Source organism: Diceros bicornis, chromosome 18, assembly GCF_020826845.1.
Source record: "Diceros bicornis minor isolate mBicDic1 chromosome 18, mDicBic1.mat.cur, whole genome shotgun sequence".
Classification (NCBI taxonomy): Eukaryota; Metazoa; Chordata; class Mammalia; order Perissodactyla; family Rhinocerotidae; genus Diceros; species Diceros bicornis.
In genome coordinates, this window is record NC_080757.1 from 10,280,706 (window position 1) to 10,290,195 (window position 9,490).

At 57.2% G+C, this 9,490-nt stretch overlaps 1 protein-coding gene and 5 non-coding genes across 7 annotated transcripts; 2 read left to right on the forward strand and 4 right to left on the reverse strand.

Moving 5' to 3' along the window:
• Window positions 1–2,234: 2,234 nt before the first annotated feature.
• On the reverse strand, window positions 2,235–2,305 carry TRNAG-GCC (transfer RNA glycine (anticodon GCC)). Its single transcript has one exon. It is a non-coding gene; the product is annotated as a tRNA-Gly (tRNA).
• A 1,691-nt stretch (window positions 2,306–3,996) lies between these two features.
• HES7 (hes family bHLH transcription factor 7) lies at window positions 3,997–6,517 on the forward strand. 2 transcript variants are annotated; one of them, XM_058559270.1, is made up of 4 exons: window positions 3,997–4,038; window positions 4,981–5,076; window positions 5,654–5,741; window positions 6,066–6,517. In XM_058559270.1, the coding sequence occupies exons 1-4, from the start codon at window positions 3,997–3,999 to the stop codon at window positions 6,515–6,517; spliced, it is 678 nt and encodes a 225-aa protein (XP_058415253.1). The 2 variants fall into 2 exon arrangements, with proteins under 2 accessions (XP_058415253.1, XP_058415254.1); XM_058559271.1 differs by having other exon boundaries at window positions 5,654–5,735; window positions 6,045–6,517.
• A 555-nt stretch (window positions 6,518–7,072) lies between these two features.
• Window positions 7,073–7,159, reverse strand: TRNAR-UCU (transfer RNA arginine (anticodon UCU)). Its single transcript is given in 2 exon segments — window positions 7,073–7,108; window positions 7,123–7,159. It is a non-coding gene; the product is annotated as a tRNA-Arg (tRNA).
• Window positions 7,160–7,659: 500 nt separating this feature from the next.
• Window positions 7,660–7,741, forward strand: TRNAL-UAG (transfer RNA leucine (anticodon UAG)). Its single transcript has one exon. It is a non-coding gene; the product is annotated as a tRNA-Leu (tRNA).
• Window positions 7,742–8,179: 438 nt separating this feature from the next.
• Window positions 8,180–8,251, reverse strand: TRNAQ-CUG (transfer RNA glutamine (anticodon CUG)). Its single transcript has one exon. It is a non-coding gene; the product is annotated as a tRNA-Gln (tRNA).
• A 563-nt stretch (window positions 8,252–8,814) lies between these two features.
• On the reverse strand, window positions 8,815–8,887 carry TRNAK-UUU (transfer RNA lysine (anticodon UUU)). The gene has a single exon. It is a non-coding gene; the product is annotated as a tRNA-Lys (tRNA).
• Between the last annotated feature and the right edge of the window lie 603 nt (window positions 8,888–9,490).

Genomic DNA, 9,490 nt, shown 5'->3' on the forward strand with positions numbered 1-9,490 from the left:
CTACCTCTCTGATAACTATATTCCTTTGACAATTCTTCCTCCTCGACTTGACCTCTAAGTGTTGGGGTGCCCCAGGGCTCCTTGTTCGCCTCTACTCTTCTCTCTCATAGCATTAAAAACCACCTAGCTCCCAATGACTGCCCCATATTTACCTTCCAGCTCTGACCCCAAACTTGTATATCCCTGGCTGACCTGTAGCCTCCTCTTGGATATCTAAGGGGATCTCAACTAACCTGTCTAAAGTATAATTTTTTTGATTTCTCTCCCCAAACCTTTTCCCATCCTCCCCGGTGTTTCCCATCTCAGTAAAGGGCACCACCATCCACCCAGTTACTTAAGCCAAAAACCTAGAAGTTCACTTTCTCTCTCCACTGCTGCCACCTCAGTAGGAACCACCATCATGTGTTCCTAGAAGACTGCTCCAGCAACCCAAATGATCTCCCTGCTTCCATCCTCTACACAGCAGCCAAAGTGATCTTTACAGTCATAAGTCAGTGAATATAACTTTCCTGATTAAAACCTTCCTTTGGCTTCCCATTGTACTTAGACTCAAATCCAAACTCCTTCCGGAACCTCTAAGGCACGTGTGATGGGCTATGCCTGCCTCTCTCTTCTTATCTCTGCCAAGCTCCAAATTCTTTGACCCAGGGACATCCTCCCTCTTTCTCTAGCTCCCACCAGCAAAGCCTGTTCCTGCCTCAGGGCCCTTGTACGTGCTGTTCCTTTTGCTTGGACTCATAGCTGGCTGTGCTGGCCTCAAATATCGCCTCATCATAGAGGCTGTCTCTGCCACTCAGAGTAAAGTACATAAAATATGTAGCACTTCACCCTCAAGTCATTGCTGGGTCCAGTTGTCCTCCGCCCCTAACCGCCTCAACAATCTGAACTGGTATTATTTTCTGCTTTCTTAGTTATTTTCTGCTCCCGCCTCCCACTATGATGTAAGATTCAGGAGAGCCCAGGCCCAATGTACCCTCCATGCCTAACAATACTAGGCACACAGGAGGCACTCCATAAATATCGGCTGAGTGAATAAATGCAGCGGCTGCGCGCACAGGCGTACGGATGCCCAGGCTGTTGTACACTTTCCTTCTGGGAGCCGTTGTCACGGCTTAGAGTTGAGAAGAAAGCAGTCACTGACACAATCCAGATGAAACAGGCTGAAAGAGAAACCAGAAACCGGAGACCGAGACGGAGACCCAGGGCAAGCTCCAGAGAGGTACCCAGACAGACCGAGATCCAGGCTCGGCGAACCACAGCCCCGGGCCCGCAGAAGCCCGGCAGCAGCGGGCGAGCGCGCCGGGAGGAGGGCGCGGAGGGAGGCCGAACGCGCCGCGACAGCGGAAAACCAGCGCGGCGAGCGCGGAGCCCGGCAGCCCCGCCCCGCTCACAGGTGGCCGCCCGCCGGCCCGACGCGTGCGGGATCAAAGCCGCCGGGAGGGGGCGGGCGGGGGCTGGGGGCGCAGGAACCCGGAGGTGTGAGCGAGCTTCCCAAGGGATGGCAGGAGCGTGGGAGCGCAGAGTGCCGGGAGGCGACAGAGACCCGCAGAGACGACGAGAGATCCCAGAGACCCGGAGACACACAGAGACCGAGACGCAGACGCACAGACAGACGGAGAGGCCAGAGAGACCCAGAGCCAGAGATGTAGAGAGACAACTACAGACCCGGAGAGGCCAGAGCAGAAGTTGCTAAGAGACCGGGAAAGAACGTGAAAGCTACAGAGATCGAGACGCCAAGAGGAACGCAGAGACACAGCAAGACGGCGAGACAAAAACGACCGAGACCCAGGGACTTAGAAAAAGAAAGCGGACTTCAGAGGGAACAGAAAATAAGAGAGAGAGCTAGGAAGAGAAATGGAAAGAAGAGCAAGGGCCTTGGAGCGTGTGGGGCGGGAAGACCTCGCCCCTCCCCCGCGGAGGGCTGAGAGGACCCCCGGGGCGGGGATCCGAGCGCCGCGTCCTTTCTCAGGGTCACGCCTGCGGAGGTGCGGGGCGAGGGGCGGAGGGAGGGGTGTGGGAGGCAGCAGGACCCCCGGGCCGGGAGGATGGAAGCGTGAGGACCTACGGAATCAGGGTTTCGATCCAGAGCCTCAAAGTCTGCGATAGAGTAAAAAAGTGAAGTGTTAATATTTGGTAGAAATGTTAAACAAAGAGACTTCTCAGGCGCATCAGACTTCTCCCTTCTTTGGGGAAAGGGGAAAAAACCAAAAGAGAAAAACCCCGAAAACAGGAAGTGCATTGGCCGGGAATCGAACCCGGGCCTCCCGCGTGGCAGGCGAGAATTCTACCACTGAACCACCAATGCAGACAACAGAAGCCCTCCAGTAGCCCTACTCGAGCTTGTGAGACGTTGAGACGGCCGTTGTCAGGCAGACGGTGTAGGTCAGGGGCTCAGCGAAGAAGTGGCCCGCGAGTAGTTGACGTGGGTGGAGCGCTGGGTCATCCTTCCTCCCGCCCGGATCCGGCGACCCGGCCATAAAGTCGCCCCATATGGCCAGGGGCGGCCCCACACCTGGGTGCGAACAGCTCGGGGCCCCAAGCCTCGCGTGCAGGTGAGAAAAACTGAGCCCGAGCCTAGGTTCCCAAGGAGGGGGGCGGCGGGGGCTGCTGGGGCCACACATCTGCGTTCCCATTTGGCCCAGGTAGGGGGAGGTGGGATATGCCGGGGGTCCTGATCCCAAATGGGAGCGTCCGCCACAAGGTCTGTGTCCCTCCGAGCTTGGGCTTTGGCAAGGCAGGCTCCGTGAAAAACACCAAGATGTGGAGGGACACTTGGTGGGGGTGGGGTGGGGCTCGGAGGAGCCCCACCCGTCTCTGACTCCACAGCTATCTTCCGACTCGGGTCTGCAACCCTGTCTTTCCGTATCTTTTCCCCTGGCATTCTTGCTGTCCCGTTAAATCTCTGATTTTATCTTCTCAGGCACTTTGTCCTGAAGTCTCCGAGTGTTCACGCATCGCTCTGCAGAGGGTCATGCTCTTGGTTTGAGGTGGGTGTTGATCCTTTTTTGTATCCCTTTCTTGTCCCTTTAGGAAAACTGCCTGCTTCCTGCTCCCCTACAGTCACGAGGGGTCCCCAGGAGCAAGAAACGCCAGCACTCTTGTGTCAGGTGTTCTGGCCGCCATACACCTGAATCTCCTATAACTAGTTTTGAATCAAATACTTCTAAGTGAAAAGATCTCTCCACCTTCTACTCGTGCTTCAAAGCTTTGCTTCCTCTTCCTTGAGGCTCCCCCGCCGCAGTCCAGTTATCTGGAGCACCTACTTCACTTTGCTTCTATAACAGCTACTTGATCACACGTTGTCTTTTTCACTAGATCCTGCAGAGATAAACTGGGCCTCTAGTGTGTGTCTCAGTATGAACGATCCAAGCCTAGACCAGGGCCCAGTGCACACGATGAGGGCGCAGATGTTGGGGGAATTGAATATGACCGACTTAGAGAGAACAGAGCTCCTCTTACCTCCCGACAGAGCCCCAGTTGAATTAGACAGATCCACCCAGCACACTTAGGTCCCTCCCTATCCCAAGTAGGCGGTGAACTCTGGGGGAAGATGGCTAAGATCCAGTCTGGGGGCTGAGAGGTGCTAACTTTTATTTCAGGGTTAGTGGGGGTACAGTGAGCTCCCAAGAAAGCTGCGATTCTGGGGGAACTCTGAACTTCACTCCTGAGATCAGTCCCCAAATCACTCAAACTTCCTCTCTCCCTAATAACCTCCTCCCTTCAGCTGGGTCCCGACTCATTATACAGCTTTATGGTCCTTAAACCAGCCGGTGCTGCATTGGCCCCTCATTTCCCACACTCCCAGGCCAATTCCACTCCTTCCCCTCCCCCTTGCACTCCTCCCCTTTCCGGGAGCCTCGTGCCCCAGACCGCGCCGGGAGGGATCCGGGTGCTGAAGGGGGCGGGGCCGGGTCCTACGCCCCCTACCCCGGAGCCTGCGGGATATAAGGCGCAAGGCGAGCCGGGACTCGGTCTACACCAGGGTCCCGAGGAGCGATGGTCACCCGGGATCGAGCCGAGAATAGGGACGGCCCCAAGGTGAGAGGCGGGAGGAGTGGGAGCAGAGGTCCCTGGTCCAGTCAGGGGACAGCGTCCCTGAGACCGTGAGTCAGGGAAGAGGATGGAGACGCAGGGCTGGAAGGGGGAGAGGTGCCCGGGAGACCCAAGGAGCCAGGAGCTGGGGAGGAAGCTGCAAAGCATGAAGGGGACAGGGTCAGAGCAGGACCTGCATGTGGGGCAGTGGCAGAGGTCTGGGGTTTGGGTAATGGCAGTTGGCACCTTGCGGCCTGGAGGGCGTGGGAGGGGGCCGGAGTTTGAGTAAAAGAGGCAAGAGGAGCACAGAGCTAAGGGAGGAGGGTGGAAACAAAAAGCCGAGAGCGTAGGCATTTGCTCCACGCGGTCTGTGAGCCTGGGTGGCCCAATGGAGCCGTATAGAGAAAGGCCCGGAGGACCTTGGTTCCAGAAGCCCGAGACCGGGTGGAAGATTTTAGAACCAGTGGAGAAGGGTGACCGCATAGACGGGTTAGAGGGAGAAGAGGAGGCGCGGTCGCGCTGGGTATCTCCCTTTCTACACTCAGGGCCGCCAACTCTGAGCCCGGCACTGTGCGGCCCACGTGTCTGGGCGCATAGTGGGCCCCCAAAGTTCTCCACTGAGACAGAGAAAGACGGCACGAGACGGAGACATAGAGAGAAAAGAGGAGGAGGAGAAGGAGAGACACAGAGAGGGGAGGAGGGAGGACAAGACTGAGAGAGGAGAATGCAGAAGACCCGAGAGAGACAGGAGGCGAGCTACAGAAATTGATCTTAGGGGCGATGGGGAGCGGGGAGCGGAGAGGGATCGAATGGGCCCGGCCCTAGGCTCTCCGGGGTCTTGGGGAAGGGATGGAGGCGGGACTATCCCAACGGCGGGATCCGGACGCCGGCGCGGCCGCGCTGAGTCTCGGTCGGGTCGGCCCGCTCTCCCTTTCCTGCTGGTCGCAGATGCTGAAGCCGCTTGTGGAGAAGCGGCGCCGGGACCGCATCAACCGCAGCCTGGAAGAGCTGAGGCTGCTGCTGCTGGAGCGGACCCGGGACCAGGTCAGTCCTACCGCCAGCCCTGGTCCTCCAAGCACCCTGTCCTCGCGTCCCAGGGCTTCCTACTGGGGTGGGGACATATGCTGCATTGGCAACCCTGGCCCCCAGGCAGCCTGACCCGAGTCCCGCCCTTGGAATCCCATCCCAGACCCCTCTCGCTCTCAGAACGCATTCTTCAACGCCACCCCTCGGGTCTGTAAGTTTCACACCCGGCTCTGTAAATTTCACTCCCGGGGTAGGTCAGTCTCAACCTTTGGGTCTGTAAATTCTCTGTCACCCTACACCCTCCAGAACAGCCAGCAGGGTGGTTAATTTCACTCCCTGGGTTTGCTGTTTCAAATCCCCTCCTCACACTGTGGGTTGGTTTCATCCCCTTGGGTTGGACAGTTTCGTCTCAGGGTGGGCCAGGACCATTCTTGGTCATCTCCACTCTGCATCCCGTCGCGCGCTCTGTGGGCAGCGCACAAACGCGATCCGGGGGCACCCCCAGCTCCCGCACCCCCCTCCCTTCTTCCCCCTGCCACTTTCCCCCTCTCTCCCCACCCCTTTCTGTCTCTGCTCCCTCCCCTCCCTTCTGTAGAACCTCCGGAACCCGAAGCTGGAGAAAGCAGAGATACTGGAATTCGCCGTGGGCTACTTGAGGGAGCGAAGCCGGGTGGAGCCCCCGGGTACAGCGCGGGGGTGGGGCAGCGGAGGGAGGGAGGAGGGATTCACCGAGGTCCGGGCCGGGGTAGATGGGGTGGGCCCTGCGGTGGACGGTGGGCTTGGGGGTTGGCAGGCTCTTCTCTGAGGCGAGGTTAATAACACCCGCGCGTGTCTGTCTCTGTGTCTCCCTCATTTTCTCCCTCTGTCGGTCCATCTGGTTTCCTGTCTCTGTCTGTGCGCCTGTCCGGCCTCGGTATCTCTGCGCCCCGCCCCTTCCCACACCCCTGTTGGGCCCCTGCCCTGCCCGCCCATGCTCCCGCCGGCTGCACCCGCCGCCGCGGCTCCAGGGGTTCCCCGGTCCCCAGCCCAGGACGCCGAGGCGCTCGCCAGCTGCTACTTGTCCGGCTTCCGCGAGTGCCTGCTTCGCCTGGCGGCCTTCGCGCACGACGCCAGCCCGGCCGCCCGCGCCCAGCTCTTCTCCGCGCTGCATGGCTACCTGCGCCCCAAGCCGCCCCGGCCGGAACCGGTAGATCCGAGGCCCCAAGCGCCGCGCCCACCGCTGGACCCCGCCGCCCCGGCGCCTGGCCCCGCGCTGCACCAGTGCCCCCCAGTGCACCAGGGCCCCCCTAGCCCGCGCTGCGCATGGTCCCCGTCCCCCTGCTCCCCCCGCGCCAGGGATTCCGGCGCGCCGGCGCCCCTCACCGGACTGCTGCCGCCGCCACCGCCGCCTCACAGACAAGACGGGGTGCCCAAGGCCCCGCCGCCCCCGCCACCCGCTTTCTGGAGACCTTGGCCCTGAGCTTTAGGGGGTGGGGGCTGGGGGTGGGGTAGAGACTCCAGCCCGAGGGCAGCAGAGGGACCCGGGCGTCCGGGCGAGGAGGTGTTGGGGGGGGGCGGCGGGGCGCGCGGGCGCAGCGCGCGGGTGAGATGTGGTCTATATTAGAGTATCTATATAAATATATATTTCCCTGGTTCCTGTCCCTTTTCCCTACCCCCTTTGCGTCTAGGATTGTACCCTCTCTGCCCGCAGCCCAGCCCCAGTTCCTTCCCGCGTCCCTAGTGCATGGAATAAAGTGGTTATTAAATCCCCTTGTGTCCCCGAGCCAGGGGCCTGCCTTTATCTCGGCGTCCACGCCCATTTTCTCTCCCCTCTGTCTCCCGCCCCTCAGTCCTGCTCTCCATGGCCCAAGGCCCGGGGCAGACAGGTAAGTAAAGAAGAGAGCAGAGAGGAGACAGGTTGGAACTGAAACCAGGTGGAAACACTGAGATAGGGTAAGGGAAGAAGGGATGGGACCCTTTAAGTAAAAGCAGAATACAGACAAAAAGGAGAGAAAAAAAAAAATGGAAATAAAATCGACTCTGGTGGGATTCGAACCCACAACCTTTGAATCGCTCTTTCGTCACTAGAAGTCCAATGCGCTATCCATTGCGCCACAGAGCCACCTGGCGGGCGGCACCGTCTGACAGCTTACGGGTACTAGCATGGGAAAGGGGAGGGGGGAGGGGAAGGGGTAAGGGATTTGGGTGGGGCGTGCCGGGAGCGCGTGGTTCCGGCATCAGAGGCCCGTCAGGGAGAAGTAGCCTGCGCAAAGCACGTGAGCCAGGTGGGAGTGTGGGCGTGCATGGGTGGAAGAAACGGAGAGAGAGCAATGCAATATGAGCGAGCCAGCGAGTAGAGCTCTGGCAGCCTGCTTGGGGGATGTTTCCAGCCCGGGCGCACCTCACTCCCATGTGGCCCCACTCATCAAAATAAACTTGTTTTCTTGTAAATTTCTGTGTGTCTCTGTTTCCTCTGGTCTATCGGCTTTGCCATCCGCTGCTTCGCGGTCCGGAGTCTCGATGGTTCCCAAGGAAGACCAGCAAATGTAGCAAGACCATCGGTAGCTGACTTCTCCCTTCTAGTCTCTTAGGAGGACTATGGGGATGCGAGTTTTCCGCGCAGGTAGCGTGGCCGAGCGGTCTAAGGCGCTGGATTTAGGCTCCAGTCTCTTCGGAGGCGTGGGTTCGAATCCCACCGCTGCCAACCCAGAGTTTTTCCTCGTGGTCTACGCGTGCTGTAATTCATAAAGCCCCTTCTGGAATATTCGTTAATTTTATTAGGACTCCTGGTAGCGGGCTCACCACCGTCTTCCTTGTCCTGTTTCGAGACAGAGCCTAGGTATGCATTACAGCCCCGAACCAAGACCTCATGGAAACTGCCAAAATAACCTTCACTTCTTAACTGATCTCCACTGTAACACGTCCTCAAATAACATTCTTATCTCTCAAAATTAGCGCAACTTGGTATATATTTAAGTGACTTACTCTGTGTTCTCCTGACAGTGTGCTAGAAGCTCCAGTGACCCAGTCTGAAAAGCTCAAGGAACAGCAATTTAGTTTTTCTTTCCAGATCCTCTCGGATCATAAGAGAATCTCATATATGAAACTAATAGTAAATGATTCTGAGTGAAAACAAAACACGAGGTTCCACCGAGATTTGAACTCGGATCGCTGGATTCAGAGTCCAGAGTGCTAACCATTACACCATGGAACCCACCTGCTCTAGGACTTCTTTTCGAGTAGAGATATTACTAAACTTACTGTTACGCGAGTCTTCCCTCTGCCATTCAGGGACAAAACCAAACAAAAACTGTCAGATAAGGTGGACACCGCTATTCAGCACCTAAGACATGAATTGAGATGTTCTGTAAGTATCAAATACACACCGTTCGTAGAAGACTTAGTTCGATAAAAAATTGTGAAAAATATCATTAATAATTTAAAAATATTGATTACATATTAAAATGATAAGATTTCGGATATATTGGGTTAAATAAAATATGTTACTAAAATTAATTTCGCCTGTTTCTTTTTACTCTTTTTAATACGGCTACTAGAAAATTTAAATTCCATGCATGGCTGGCATTACTTACTGCTTTAAAACGTCTACTTTCCTTCCACTGTCATTCGTTCTACCTTCTGAAAGCTAAAACCATGACGAACTTAACACCACTTCCTTTTAAAACCAAGTAACAGTTTTTACTCTTTTCCTTTGTTTTGTCCGAAGGAATACAGATAATTACAAATAGTCGTGTAGAGGTGGAAAAGCAAACGAAACGCCCGAACAGGGACTTGAACCCTGGACCCTCAGATTAAAAGTCTGATGCTCTACCGACTGAGCTATCCGGGCTCTTATAGCAGTTTTCCTCTACAGCTTATAAGGGTTTTGCACTTAAGAATGTTCGAGCTCGAGGGACTGAGTGTGAATTGTGCACATGTGCGCAGGGGACCCCGGCACAGACTAGGAGGAAGCCGGTGAAGCCCGGGAGCTGCTGATCGTGCTTTCTCCGCCGCTCTCGTGTACGGCTCCTGCCGATGCTCGGACGCTGGGGCTAGAGCGCCGCGAAGGCTGGGACCGTGCGGTGCTGGGACTGGCCGCCCGGGGCCGCTGCCAGCTGCGGGCTTCCCTCGTGGCGAGGTTTCTCCCCATTCCGGATGACCTAAATCCCAGACACCGCGGCGCCTCCTCTCCCGCCCACCGCCCCAAAGGCCACAGGCGGGCCCCGAGCGGAAAGAATGCCACATGTGGCCTTCAGACATTGTGCGCCCGGAGTCCACTTCGGTCCTCCGACCGGCCCTGTTCCAGGGGAGAGACTGAGATCGGGCGTACCGAAGACCGGGGACACCGAGGGCTGGGCGTGGTGATGGTGCTGCAGAGTGTGGGGGTGATAGGAGAGTTGTCTCTGACGCCTATGCAGTGTGCAAGGATGCGTGTGCGACTCACTTGCGTTTG

Excerpts from the sequence above, each read along its gene's own strand:
- HES7 (XM_058559271.1), top strand. The coding sequence starts at position 3,997 with ATGGTCACCCGGGATCGAGCCGAGAATAGGGACGGCCCCAAG. Across the intron at positions 4,039-4,980 it reads AGAATAGGGACGGCCCCAAG|ATGCTGAAGCCGCTTGTGGA; the intron begins GTGAGAGGCGGG and ends TGCTGGTCGCAG. Across the intron at positions 5,736-6,044 it reads GGAGCGAAGCCGGGTGGAGC|CACCCGCCGCCGCGGCTCCA; the intron begins CCCCGGGTACAG and ends TCCCGCCGGCTG.